This window comes from Nicotiana tomentosiformis, chromosome 8 (assembly GCF_000390325.3).
Source record: "Nicotiana tomentosiformis chromosome 8, ASM39032v3, whole genome shotgun sequence".
NCBI lineage: Eukaryota > Viridiplantae > Streptophyta > Magnoliopsida > Solanales > Solanaceae > Nicotiana > Nicotiana tomentosiformis.
In genome coordinates this window covers 106,025,972-106,041,202 of record NC_090819.1, presented here as the reverse complement: position 1 = coordinate 106,041,202, position 15,231 = coordinate 106,025,972, and the positions used below count along the sequence as shown (strand labels likewise).

The 15,231-nt window shown below is 37.1% G+C and overlaps 1 protein-coding gene across 1 annotated transcript; it reads right to left on the bottom strand.

Moving 5' to 3' along the window:
* Window positions 1–1,936: 1,936 nt before the first annotated feature.
* Window positions 1,937–5,755, bottom strand: LOC104105063 (vesicle-associated membrane protein 711). Its single transcript, XM_009613300.4, has 4 exons — window positions 5,244–5,755; window positions 3,921–4,111; window positions 3,103–3,266; window positions 1,937–2,346 (listed from the first exon to the last, which is right to left on the bottom strand). The coding sequence occupies exons 1-4, from the start codon at window positions 5,458–5,460 to the stop codon at window positions 2,256–2,258; spliced, it is 663 nt and encodes a 220-aa protein (XP_009611595.1). The 5' UTR covers window positions 5,461–5,755; the 3' UTR covers window positions 1,937–2,255.
* Window positions 5,756–15,231: the final 9,476 nt, after the last annotated feature.

Here is a 15,231-nt window from a genome sequence, read left to right as displayed (position 1 = left end):
TTTAATTCACATATCATTTTTGGGATCAAATCGATTCGCTTGTCTATAAACCACGCCATAAATTCAACTATATCGTTTTACCGGTAAATAATATTCATTTTTTCTGGAGCTCGTTTTTTGGTTTAGAATAATACAGAAACATATGTTTGCTAACTATTAAAGCTGATTAAAAAATGTGATTCACTTTAATGTCAAATTTTATATGTTCCTAAGCTAAGTTATTGCATGATTTTCTTACTTTGGGCAGATTTTTTCTTTTACAGCTTGTTTGGATGGTCGTTATCTATTGTATTGTATTGTATCGTATTGTTACTTTAAATACGATGTTTGTTTTGGTCGTTACTTAAATTTTATTATATCGTATCGTTAAATCCGTCGTTACGTAACGACAAAATATGTCACTTTATGTAACGACCGATTTGGTGTGGTTACGTCGTTATCTTGTCTTTTTCTCTCATATCACCCTTCATTATTATTAAATAATTTTATTTTATCATTTACCCTACCTTTTTATATAATAAATTTATCCTGTATCGTAGTTTTTCTTTATAATATTGTAAATTTATTCTTCGTATTGCTGGTGCATGATATCATGAAACAACGGCAAACGATACGATCTATCCAAACATTGTATTCATCAAACGATACAGTACAATACGATACATTATAAAACGATGTGTAACAACCGTCCAAACAAGCTGTTAGTATCATATAGGTACGAGTCACGTAAATTGAATGATAAGATTTTTAATATGTAACGCGAAAGAGATTATATAACAAATGATATTTCGTTTGAATTATGCAATATTATTATTGATAATAAAATTCTAAAAATAGAAAAGAAAAAGAGGGAAAGATGCACCCAACTGACCCAAGTCAATAGCAGGAGTTACACTTTTACTATATTTAGCTCCCTTCTTATGGTTGATGTTTGGGAAACCAACCAATTTTGCTTGATTTTTACACAAATATTTGATCAGTTCCTCACTTTTTGTGGAGTTACTTGCATAGCAAGAGATTTATTATATGGATACGATTCAATATGTCAATTATTACATAACTTAGTAGTATTACTAGATAATCAATGAAAAATGTTACAAAATTCTTTGCTCTTTGGAGGTACCTTCACTGCAGATAAAAATGTATTAGAGTGTATATGTTACAATTTTTTAAGATCATGAGCTAACACAAAAGTAAGAAAACGACTTTTACAATATTAATATTGTTTGATAATTATCTCAAATTTGAAACAATTATAGATAGAATTATATGCTACAAAATCAATGGTACTATCATTTCAAGATAGGAACTACGGGATTTCAACATCAAATCATGCAAACTTGTTTTATTTATGATTTCAATTCTGCTGATGTTTGAAACCTAACCTTCCAAACAAGAGGACTGTGACTCATCTAACATTCCTTATAGCCAACTTTCCCAAAATAAAAATATTAAGAATTGTTTGCATTGTATGGTGTTTTGACGGCACAAATTAATCAGTGACTAATTCCAGTTTATCAGTGTGAATGACAGCATTAAATGGACAATTGCTCGCACAAAATATGAAGTATCTTACAGGGACTGAACCTTCTAACTGTAACAGGTTCAATTTTGTATTTACCTAATAGGAAACAAGATTTTTTTTTCTCGAAAGTCTAATTATTGTGACACTATTAAAGTGAAAGTTAACTAATTCGTCAGTTCATCTATTTCATCAAAGTACAAGAGGAAATGAGTATCTTTTGATTTTTCTCATTGTGACACCAAAGGAGACTGCACCAACACATTGAGACAGAACATTCTTAGATTTGAAGCCTTCTGATCCCTATTCTCCCTCTTACTAGAATATATACATGATCGATGAAAAAAATATCAAAATATATATCACCACAGAATACATTCCAAATTACAATCAGCAATATATATTCCACCAGAGTTAAGCCGAGAGTCAATGGTGTATCATTATACTACATAATCAGTTTCACAAAACGTCGAAATCTGAATAGGTTACATGAGCCCAATTCGAAAAGTAAACTCTTTCCACGTTTCTCAAGCAAGAGTTTAAGCAAACTTACAACCTGAATAACTTCTGGCAATTGGAACAGATACAACATTGCAAGCACAAGATCAATGTCAAAACATGAATTCAAGCTTTACCTCTAGAGAATTAAGATCAAAGAATTGCACGTATGAGAACCAAAACAGAGAGCGAGAAAACAACAACCAAATCCCAGTAGATGTTGATCGAGTGATCCTCACTTCAAACAAGTTGGAAGTGTGAGCCCGTGACAAACGAAAGCCAAAATAACATATATTATCACAAGGAGAAGGAATATTAGTGCAACCCTGCAAAAAATCAAATATCATGTATAAGTATCCTGTCAAGATCACAAAGAAAGATAAATAAGAAAAAGGAATATGCATTTCAAGAGAATGACTATAGTAATATGTATATCCAATCAGCCATATGCATTAGAACTACTTCACAAATCACACGCCATTGGAACAATCTCAAGATCCAAATTAAAGTAGCAAAAGATAGCAGCTAATTATGACAACAACTGGCACTAGCTATATTGAAATGTCAAAGAAGAATTTGTCACCAACTCTGAAGTCAACCATAGCAGCAAACAGACAAAACACAGTGGGATATATAACAAGGTGTGGATGTGTCATGCTAATAAAATACTAGACATTTTAACATACTTATGATAGGACTTCCCAAAACCATGAGGATTTACAACTCAGCAGGAGAACTATGAAAAGATATAAGAACGGGGTTTATTGACGTTTTAAAGAATATTTCTCTAGATTGATCCTTTGAGATGCATGCACTATCAGTTTCAAGTCATCTAGGTAGTCAGTAGCACTATAGCTTCCCCCATGTAATTAGGGATAGAGTGCATTTCCTTTTTCTTTTCTTTTCCTTTTTCTTAAAGGGAATTAAGTGCCTCAGACATGCAGCCCTAAATGTATGAAGTTGAGTTTAAACTCCTATCCAAGAAAAGAAATGACTCCATTTTAGAAAGAAAGAAAGAAAAAGACAAGGAAAGAAAGAAAGAAATAAAGAAAAGGAAAAGGACTCTTGTTTAAGCTGCTTACGTGAGCTTGACATTTCTCCACCACACAGTGCTTCTGAAGCGCCGAGCTTGCTTCCTGAATCGGAAAGTATTTCCTTGCATATTAGCAGTTTTATCAACCAGCAACTCCAGGCGATCACCTCTCTCCAGAACTTTATCAATATTTTCAATCATGACATTACGTACCTGTTACAAGCATGGGATATCCTCAAACTTTCAGTAAATGACAAAATAAGGCTGTTATCATATGATTGAATGCAATTTCTAGCATGTATGCAAAGATGTATGACATTACAAACATCATTTAAATCCATAAGTCACTACTACAATTGTATTATACTGATAGATAATCTGAGGGAATTGAAAAACTGCATATATACACCGTTTTTTTGGTCTATAACTCACTCCTCCTATCCCAATTTGTCTGGCATTGTTTGACTATAAAATAGAGTATAAAAAGCTAAGACTTCTAACAAATAAGCTAAATATGCATAAAATACCCAAAGTACCACTGTATCAAATAATTTGTTATCTATCCAACTCACAACAAGACATGTCAATGGTAAAATGAGAATGTCTAACTATTCAAAGGTGCCAATCTTTTTGGGATGGACAAAAAAGGAAAGAGTGTCAAAGAAATTGGGGTTGGAGAGTGCTAAGTTTTCCATGGTATTGATGAGGTACTACTACCAGTAATATTTTTATTGAGGCATTTAGAGGTAAGCAACTATATGCGCAGGTGCATCCCTCTTCAAATTGAGAAAAATGCAGATTTCAACACATCTGCTGATGTGCATTCATCTAGCACATTAGCTTCCTGAACAATATATGGGAACTGACCTGACTCATTTCACCCTTTAGCCTGTTTATTCTGTCTGCATTTGGATCACTAGAGTAATATTCAATTTGCTGGCTAAGGACCCTTGAGAATTCATCATTCATGGCATAAGCTTGTGCAGAGAGAACTGCCCGACCATAGGTCCTCACAAATCTTTGGTGAATTTCTTCAAGGAATGCAAAAGGGATTCTCCCTGTAAGGAGTTACAATACAGTAAAATATCCATAGAAGATGACAGTCTTCTGAGCCAACAGTCAAAAATATAAAGTTTGTCCTAGTGCAGTAATATTACAGTAGATCAGTCTGTATAAGATTTAGAAAACTTCAAATTTTCAAAATCCATAATGTACCTTAAAAGACTGATTATTTAGTATTGAATAGAAATAGACCAGAATAGAGCGGAACAAAAACAGAAGATTCATATAGCTCCCAACTAATTTGGACTTGAGGCAGTTGATTCAATGACAAGATCAACTTCACAATTTGAAACGATTTAACCAAACTCAATTAGATGTCTGAATTCTGATGATCTTTAAATCGTTTTCTTAGAAAATAACAACCCGAAGTTAAAAATGCATAATCTAGAGAATGAGTACAATGCTGAAGTTCAAGACGTCCAGAGGGAGAACAAAGTAAATAATCTAACAGTATCTAACGTTGTTGGAAGCTAGTGAGTGAGGTAATGAGAAGGCCCAATAACTATAAACTACCACAGAATTCTTTATTAATCTCTAGTGCACACTACAGATTCCATACCAAAGGTTCTCCTCAACACTGTTTAATACTCCAACCAGTCGCAAAAAGAATGACATGATTGATCACACGAGCATTAGCATTTCTAATTTCCGTTGTAATTTTGGTACACGTTTCTTTTTTGAAATAAACTTAGATATTTAGAAACTACATATAAAATGTTATAAATCTAAAATTAGTTTAAAACATTTCAAAAGCATAGAAAAGAACTGTTTAATTCCCAAATACAATAGTTCCCTTTTATCTTATTTTAAAAGTTTTGTCAAGGTCTCAGTACAATCCAAATTCTAGCCAACAGAACGACTCTATATTTTGGTTTCGAATTTCCGGAAATAAATCCAAAATTAAAACATTCCTTGAATTTTAAAGTCAATTACACCCTGAAAACTGCAAGTTTTTTTTTGGTTGCCACTCTTTACTTTTTCATAATTAAATTGACCAAAAATAGGCACTTGAGAAGTATATAAAACATCAAATTCAATAATCCTAAGTTACTAAGCTCCAAAATCAAACATCACAACCTAAAAATATGAAGAAAAAAAAAGTTTTTTGTTTTAAAAAACACAACTTACTTCCGGCAACCTCATCGGCCATACAGAGAACAGTGAGTCCATCAGTGCGTTTAACATGGAAAATATAGCGATCCTGAGAATACGAAACATTAGAATCATTATTCCCTGGTATTTTCTCCAATATCTGCCTCGCAATTGCGCTTGCGTTTGTCGACGTAGCACTGTACTCCGCCAATACTACCGATCCCCTCGCTACCAGAGCATACAGAATCGCCATTTCTCCTTTTTCTCTATCTATTGCTCTTCCTCTGAATAATAGAAATAATTTGTGAAAAAATCTGTGTATGATTGTACTTGTATATATCTGATTGGATCAATCGCTATCAAAGAGTTGAAATTGGAAATAATTAAGATTAAAATGAATGAATTAACGTATTAAAAAGTAATGAGTGGGGTATATGTGTGTGTACAGGAGAAGAAGAGGAAGATGATTGATTGAAAGCTGGATCTTAGGCGGGGGAACATTGACCCACGCTTTTCTGTTGCCTTTTTGGGTTGTCAAATTAGCTTATGCATTGTGACTGAATTTAAAATTTGAAAGCCGTTTATCTACTACAATATTTTTTTAGTTGCATTCACATAGTGAATGAATCAAATAAAACATAACTTGTGGCTAATTACGTATAATTAGTAAAATTTGTCATCTTATATATAAGACTAAAAATATGGTATAACATGTTAAATAAATAGTCACAATACAAGTTCATGACACATATTGTCCCTTTTGACCCAACAGAAATACAATTTGTTCCTTGAGTTATGTATTCAGTTCAGAAATATGCATACCATGTGAAGTTGTAATTTGACTTATAAAAATTCTTCAGTTTAATCTATTATTATGTGAAATTCACATGACATGTTATGTTAACTCCTTTTTTTAAAAGTTTGTCAGCCTAAAGTCTCTCAATACTCTTTTTTATCCCTTTCGTTGGTTCGTCCTCCGTCACGAGCGTCATAAATATATACGAATTAATTTTTTTTCCCATTTTGTCGGCAGGCATTTTTGTATTTTCATATTTAAATGACCAATTACATTTTAAATTATATTGCAAGTTTCAAAATTAGTCTTTAAGAGTTTTTGTGCCATTTGGCTTTCCTCTATTGTTGTTCTTGCACGATGATATTTTAAAACATTCGGCCTGTTATTACTCGTACATGTGGGCAGACTTAACTAACTACTACGCTTCTTAATGCTATTCCGACACATTTCTATGTATATTCTTGTTTGTCTTTACTCTTTTTGTCATTATTTAGTGCTTGTTGATTTCGTAAAAACAAATTGGGTTTGAATTTGGACAAATAGAAATAGATATATAAAGAAAGGAAATTTCCTATTCGACATATCCCATATCTTGTGCACATTGATTATTCTGTTGGTTTCATATGGCTTAAAATGGGCCTAATACTAATATGAATTTGGTGACTTCACCCATTTTTAATTATTTTTATAGATAAATAAACCTAATTTTTTTTCTTATTTAATATCGAACATTTTTATCATGATTCGACCATACCTTAAACGAAATATCAAGCCCCAGAAGTGTTAAGGATGCACTAGCTTCATTATAACTCCTTTCTTTGGAAGGTGTGTTTCAAATCGTGAAAGAAAAGTTGTCTATCTTAACCAAAATTTGGAATCTTATGACAAAGGGTTACTTGTTCCACGTCAAACAAGGTTATGGTATAAAGAAACATTCGTAAAGTTAAAATGTGTAAAAAAAAATTAGGATAACTATAGGGTGCAATTTATGTTTTTTCTTTTTTCATCTATGTTATTGAACTTGTGACTGTGGCAATCAAACTTTATTTATGGAGCCAAAAAAGTAGTAAGTTGGAACAGTAACACACAACCCCTCCAAATTTTTGACTTCTTGGCTTAATTTTATATTTTGGTACCCGAGATAAGGGATAATTAATTTCGGGATTAAATTTGAGATGAATTTATCTCGTATTTGGTTGAGATAAAATGGTGGTATACCTAATTCCGGGATTAGTTATCCCGCGATTGTAGTGTTTTCTATCCCTATGGGAGGGTGATATAACTAATTTCAGGATAAATAATCCCGGAATAATTAATCATAAAATAGCTTGTTTCCCACTAAACGACCCTTAATTATTTTCACATATTCTAAGAACTTCATCACCCTCGTGTGGATTCGAATACACCTTGGGATAACTTTAAATACTTCGTGAAAGTTTTAAATTAGCCTAAAGAATAAATAAAATTTACCGAGCTTTACATAATCTTTGTAAATTGCAACTGTAACTTATATATTCCGCACAAAAACAAAGAAAGGAATATATTTTTTTCGACCAAAATCTCTCTGTTTTATTCACAAATCCAAGAGCCAAATGTAGACAATACCCTTCTCATGAAAGGGTTTATTCAGAAAATACCTACTTTTGGGAACTCTAGTTGATTTATCAAGATTCTCCAAGTAAGTTTAGCTTTCAAATCTCTGAATCCTAGTCCTTCCTTCGCTTTTGCTTCACATAAAACTATCCCATTTGTCAAAGTGAATGCATTTTAATTTCTGAGTTATGAAAGTGAACACTTTCACATTCTAAAATTATTTCTTCGCATATGCGCATTTCATCATTTTCTGTTTTATTGTATTTCACAGCATGGAAAAAGACGCTGGTTCATTACCAATTGACCAAATCATTGATCATATGTCCGCGATTTTTTAACATTTGCAAAACATAAAAAATGAAAGACTCGTCAAAAAAAAAGAAGTAAAATTTGGACCTCTACTAAATTTCATTCTGTTAAATAATAAAGGGTAGTTCAGTCATTTTACACTAGGTAGTTAGCTGTAAATGAAGTCAGCTTAGCCGTTATTAGTGAGTTAGTTATTATTCCTAACGTTAGTTAGTTAACACTATTTAAGCTTAACAGCTCTCATTTTGTAAAGATACAGAAGAATACTCAATACACTAACTCTCTCTCTATCTCTCTCTTCATCTATGTACTTCATCTTCTTCATAGCAACTCATATTTCTCCTTCTTATTGAATTACAACATGGTATCACAGCTTCACAAGCTTAGAAATTGAAGCTTGTAAATCGATCGAGTTTATACCAGTAACAAGATTCATAGCTGAATTCTGAAATTCAAGAAGTAATGGGGTCGATTGGAGAACAATTAGGGTTGAACTCTACAAATCTGGGCACATGGAAGCGTGTGACTCAATACTCTGGAAATCCAATTGCAGGTGTTGATTACAATCATCCATTGTTCTTGTCTCCAACCGATGTAAGTGGGATTCAAATCATTTCTTTTCAATTAACTGGTATCGAAAACTATTCCATCTGGAATAGGTCTATGAGAGTAGCATTACTAGGAAGAAACAAATTAGGCATGATTGATGGTACATGCAAGAAAGGAAAACTTTCCGGATATAATGGGAAATCATTAGAAAAGGGTCAATGCAATAGTGTTATCTTGGATAATAAACTCAGTTACTAAGGGCCTGCTAGGAGGAATTATGTATGCTTCAAGTGCCCAAGCTGTTTGGGAAGATCTATCGGAAAGATTTAATAAAGTTGATGGGTCAAGAACTATCACGACCCAAAATCAACCGTCGTGATGGCGCCTATCGTGGAACTAGGCCAGCCTCAACTCAACAACCCAATACCAGCTAATACCATAGCGGTACTTGATGAGTGTCCGCGCTCTTCCAAAATTACCCTTTAAATTGGAAAGGCTTATTTGCGGTAAACTAGTCGATCATCGGTGCAGTCAACGTTTCCGTGTCTTTCCCTCTCAAGTTGTCTACTTGAGAGTACCAGTCTAGACCCTTCTAGAAACCTCGCTCCAATATCAACTGTGTATGCATCATGTCAAACCTAGTATGTGTTAGAACATTGTCCGCGTGACAATCCACTAAGATAAGCCTTGTCCAAAACCCGATGGGATTTCCATAATCCCAATGGACACCATCACGTTATGTGCATTACTTGGAGAAAACATACCGGTATGTTGATCATTAATGTGTAAATAGTCAGATCCAGAGGAGGAAAGGGCTAACTCTATTTGTTTTGCAGAAAATGAGGCACGAAGTCCCCTAGTTCAGCATGGTTCAAAACATCCCACTTTTGCTGCTAGATTGGTGGAAGAACCTCTCACCTAGTGACCAAAATCATGTGAAAAGGGCCCTCAAAAATTTACCTTCCTTATTGGACATTCGGCCAAATAACGCCTTGATTGAGGCCGCCACTATGTTTTGGGATGAGAAAAGAGTTGTCTTTTGCTTTGGTAATGTAGAGATGACCCCTCTCTTAGAGAAAATAGGAGGCTTCGCTAGGCTGCCATGGGATATTCCGAGCTTATTAGTACCAGAAAATTGCACTCCCCGCGATTTTTTGAAAATGATGGGTTTCAAGAAAAATGATGAATTACTCTGTCTGAAGGAGTCATACATACCATTTGAATTCCTTTATGAACGTTATGGGCATAGCATGTCATATCACCTTCACCGTGATGAACTTGCCATTACTTCCTTAGGTTGGACACACCGCCAAGTTTTTGTGTTCATTGTCTGTTTCTTGGGGTTGCTGATATTTCTAATAAAAAGGGGGAGGATCCACACTCGCTTAACCACGGTCGCTAGGACTCTAATGGAAGGAATTGAAGGACAAACTTACACTATCATCCCCATGATCTTGGCCAAAATGTACCGAGCTCTAGATCGATGCAAGCAGGGGTATGGGCATTTCGAGGGCTGTAATCTGTTGCTACAGGTTTGGTTATTAGAACATTTCCAGAGAAGTGAATATCGTCAGGAACTTCGGCGACGATCATTGAATGACTACATAGCCTACCATCATCCAAAAAGAATGACATTTATCCCAGATAGGTTCGCGCAACCTGGAAATGCTATGAGCTGGGTGCGTTTCTTCAGCAATTTAACTGACGAAAGAGTACCTTGGATGTTCGAATAGTTCCCTAGCAGCGAGTTCATCATCCGGTCAAGAGAAACTACTCATTTAGTGTTGATCGGGTTAAGGGGAATCTATCCTTATGCTCCTATAAGAGTAATGAGGCAAGCGGGAAGAAAGCAGGTTATACCTCGAGTTTCCAACATGGTCCAGTATAAAGCAGACTTTAAAGGGAACATCATTTCGTTCAAGTTCGAGGCGCAGCATATGTGGAATCAAAAGGTCGTTGTAGAGAAAGACACTATCGAGCCAGACAGGTACCATGCCGGCCATGTATACTTCTACCCATCATGGTTGGTAGATGATATAGCGAGAGATGTCAAGCCAGGGATTAATTTGAAAAATAGGATTATAGATGACGCTGCTGAAGCACAAGTCAAGTATAGGATACTGCGCAAGAGGGTTTTCGAGTCTGAAGCTAGATATTTGGAACAACACAAAGTGGATATGGAAGCCATCGGCAAATGGAAAGAAATTGCTACTAAATCAACAGAAAAATTGGAATATTTGGAGCAAGGGTTAATGGAACTTGAGGGGAAGATGAGGAAGAGGCTCTCGGATTGTTAGAATACGGAAGGCAATGAGGGAGGGCACCTAGCAAGGGCTTACCTACTATTGGACATGCACGACCTGGGGAACTTGATTGATGGATCCAAGAAGGCCAAGAATGGAGAAGGTCCTTTCGGGACCAAGAAATTAGGAAATGATGTTCTTTATTGCTTTTTAGCTTAGTTTTAGATTTCGAATGTAATAAGGAAAATGTCATTAGTGACTTTCTTATTATTGTCGTTTTAGTAAGGGTTTGATTCATTTTTGAATTAATGAAATGACATAATTATTGGCATCAATTTTCTCCAAGTCTATGTGTCGCTTAGGCCTACCTCGGGCACGACAAGGTCCCCCCAAATTAGGACGTGATTCTGTTACATGATTTTGCAGAGCATGTTCAATATTGCAAGCATTCTTTCAATATCCCTTACTTACTTGGTTACCTTTTGTTTTTCTTTCTTTTGATTATTCCCCTTCCCCAAGGTTGGTTCGTGCATACTGGCATCATCCGCATATCACACTAGATCCAGAGGTCCTCCTCCTCCTCCTCCTCCTCCTCCTCCTCCACCAAGTGATCCTAAAGGCAGAAGCAAAGGGAAAGAAAAAATGGACGATTTAAGGAGTATCAGAAAGGACAATGGAGAGAACGTTGAAACCTTGGACGGTTGGAATACTCCAGCACAGAACGAATTGGTCCTATGTCTGGAACAAAAAATATTGGAGCTACAAGGGTAACTTGAGCAAGTCCGGAACTTGGCAAACCTTTCCCTCACCCTAAACATCCCCGACCTTAATCAATAAAACACAAACGCCCAAAACCCGGTACCTCCCCAAAACACACAAAATCCACAAAATCCTCCCGCACCATATCAATACGCCACACCTCCGCAAACCCACAACCCTCCACTGATACCTACTCCTCAAAAACACCATCACCACCTAACTCAATACCCATAAACAACCACATACCACACCCCTCAAAATACACCACAACCTACTCCTGACCCGCAAAACTCAACCAATGACCACCATTGCGCCCAGATTCCCGGAGTCCACCAAAGCAATCCCATATATGTGGAAACCTTACCCCCATACCCCACAACAGACCCTATACATACCCGAATCCACCGAGAAGGACCTGCTCATCAAGAACATAGCGGAGGAACTCAAGAAACTTACTGGCAGAGTTCAAAGTGTCGAAGAGGGCAAAGGCATTGAGGGTTTGAATTATGAAGATTTGTGTATTCAGCCAGATGTAGAACTGCCAGAGGGTTACAAACCTCCTAAGTTCGAAATGTTCGACGGAACTGGTGATCCGAAGGTGCACTTGAGAACATATTGTGACAAGCTTGTAGGAGTTGGCAGGGATGAAAGAATCCGCATGAAGCTGTTCATGAGGAGCCTCACCGGAGATGCCCTGTCTTGGTACATTAGTCAGAACCCAAAGAAATGGGTTAATTGGGTGAGCATGCATCAGATTTCATGGATCGGTTCAGATTTAACACAGAAAACGCACCAGACATTTTCTACGTTCAGAATCTCAAGAAGAGGCCAATAGAAACTTTCCACGAGTATGCTACTCGGTGGAGGTCTAAAGCTACAAAAGTAAGGCCAGCATTAGAAGAAGAACAGATGAATAAGTTCTTCGTCAGAGCTCAGGATTCACAATACTACGAAAGACTAATGGTTATTGAAAACCATAAATTTTCCAACATCATCAAATTGGGAGAAAGAATAGAAGAAGGGATCAAAAGTGGAATGGTGACAAATTTTGAAGCACTCCAAGCCACAAATAAAGCCCTACAGTCACGAGGTATCTCCAAGAAGAAAGAAGTAGGTGTGGTGATGGTAGCCCAAGGTCTAAAGTCTCCTCTTACATACTAAACACCTCCACCCACATATCATCCTTCACCTCCCAGATATTAACAACATACCGCCACTTACCATACCTATAACACCCAACCAACATACTACCACTCACCACCAGCCCGCCAAAACTACCAAAAACCTAGAACAAGTTTCGACCACATGCCACCCAGACAATACACCCCAATTGTTGAACCTATAGACTAGCTGTACGAGAGATTGAAGGTTGTCGGTTATATCACTCTTATTCCCGTTGTTGCTATGGAAAACTCTTCCCCGTGGATTAACCCAAATAAGACGTGTGTATATCACTCAGGCATAAAAGGTCATACTATTGATGAGTGTCGTACTTTGAAGGATAAGATTCAGACATTAATTGATACCAAAGTCATACAGGCAAAGGAGGCTGCACCCAATATCTGTAATAATCCTCTCCTAGATCACAGCGGTGGAGGGGTAATCGCAATAGAGACTGATGAAGAATGGGACTCAGAGGGGCCAATTGGACTCATTCGAGAAGGGGATAATTCTAAAACATCTCCAGTCACTCTCACACCTATCATGGTACAGACTCAGGCACCAATTGAAGTCGAGGTAGCTGCACCAACGCAATTTGAGGTTGAAGTAACAACGCCCTTCACCGTGATGGTAGCACCTACAATGTCTTATAAGTCTAATGTTATACCATGGGATTATGTTGCGGAAGCAAGAAGGAAAGGAAAGGCAAAAATGGAAGAAACAGGTGCAGCGCAAGGCATGACCAGAACTGGTAGGATTTATACACCCGAGTATTTGGGAGGAACAAGCAAAGAAGTCGCCTCTAAACCGCATGTCATTGAGACTGGCCTAGATGATCTTTGGAGAAGGGTGCAGGCAGGAGAGTATTCTGTAGTTGATCATTTGAACAAAACCCCTGCTCAAATATCTATTTTATTGCTGCTGCAAAACTCTGAGGCACATAGGAATGCCCTGATGAAGGTGTTGAATAAAGCCTATGTACCTAACAACATCACCAGTAGAGAGATGGCCAACCTGGTAGGGCAAGTGTTAGAAGCCACAAGATCACTTTTCATGAAGACGAGCTGCCACCAGAAGGACTAAGTCACAACAAGGCACTGCATATCACAGTGCAGTTTGAGGACAAGTTCATTGTCAGGGTCCTGATAGATGGGGGTTCGAATCTCAACATTTGTCCACTAACTACTTTGAAAAGGTTGGGTAAAAGTTTGCACGAGATACGAGCAGGGAGTATGAATGTAAAATCATTTGATGGGTCTCAAAGGGCCACAATTGGGGAGACCAACCTCAGCTTAGAGATGGGCCCGACCTGGTTCGATGTTGAGTTTCAAGTATTGGATATATCTGCTACATACAATCTGTTGTTGGGACGACCGTGGATACATGTCGTTGGGGCCGTGGCTTCTATACTACATCAGGTCGTGAAGTTTGAGTGGAACCATCAGGAAGTGATCATCCATGGGGATGGAGGTAATCTCATGTACACCAATCAAATTGTTCAGATCGTCGAGAATAGAAGGAAGTTGGGTGGAGAAACATACCATCGCATCGAGCGCGTCAACTCAATTGAAAAGGACAAGTGGTGGAGCAATAAGATAGAAGGCATATTGGCATGGACAGGGTATGAACCTAGCAAGGGTCTCGGTAAGAATCTCCAGGGGATCACCAAACCCATACAGCTAAAGCGTCACGGCACAACTTTTGGGCTTGGGTATGAATACACCTGGCACGAGTATCAGAATTGGTCGCCACTGTGGCGTGGTCCTTATTACCCTTTAGAACAACCGGTACCACATTTGCACCAGTCATTTCATTAAGATGACATGATATGGGGGTCTGAAGAAGATGAAGTTTTGGTTGGCATAAGGAATTTGTTTCTGGATGATGAAGACATGGATTGCGGTGCGATAGTTGAGGAGGAGGAGGAGGAGGAAGGCCTTATTATTCAGACAATGGAGAAGGGAGCTGTTCTCAAGAATTGGACTGCTGCACCATCAAGGGCCCGTCGAGTTCCTGGGTAAACTGACAATTAGCATCATTTATATTTGAAAATAATTTTATGGGCATTTAAGACATTTTCAGTATTTTGTTTTAAACATATTTTGTTTTGAAATAATTGCTCGAGTCATCGAGTCGTACTTGTTTGACATTTTCAAGATTTATCTAATGCATTGTTATTTTAGTATTTATTATTATTCTTTACATTTTTTCTCTACAACATTATTATTACCTATCCCGATGAACCTACGACTGTGACATGTAATGAGATATCGCAACATAAGGATAGTGATTCAGAGGATCCGGAAGAGGATATAATACCCGAGGAAATTGTCAGAGAAGTGAAAAACTTTGAAAACAAGCCTAAATCCAATTTGGATGAGACCGAAACAATTAATTTGGGAGATTCTGAAATAGTCAAGGAAATGCGTGTAAGCATTCACCTATCACCGTCAGAGAAAGAAGAATACATCCGGTTCTTGAAGGAGTATGAGGATATTTTTACATAGTCCTATGATGATATGACCGGTTTGAGCACGTTCATAGTGGCTCATAAACTACCTACCAACCCCATGTGTCCGCCTGTAAAGCAGAAGCTCAGGAAGTTCAAACCAGA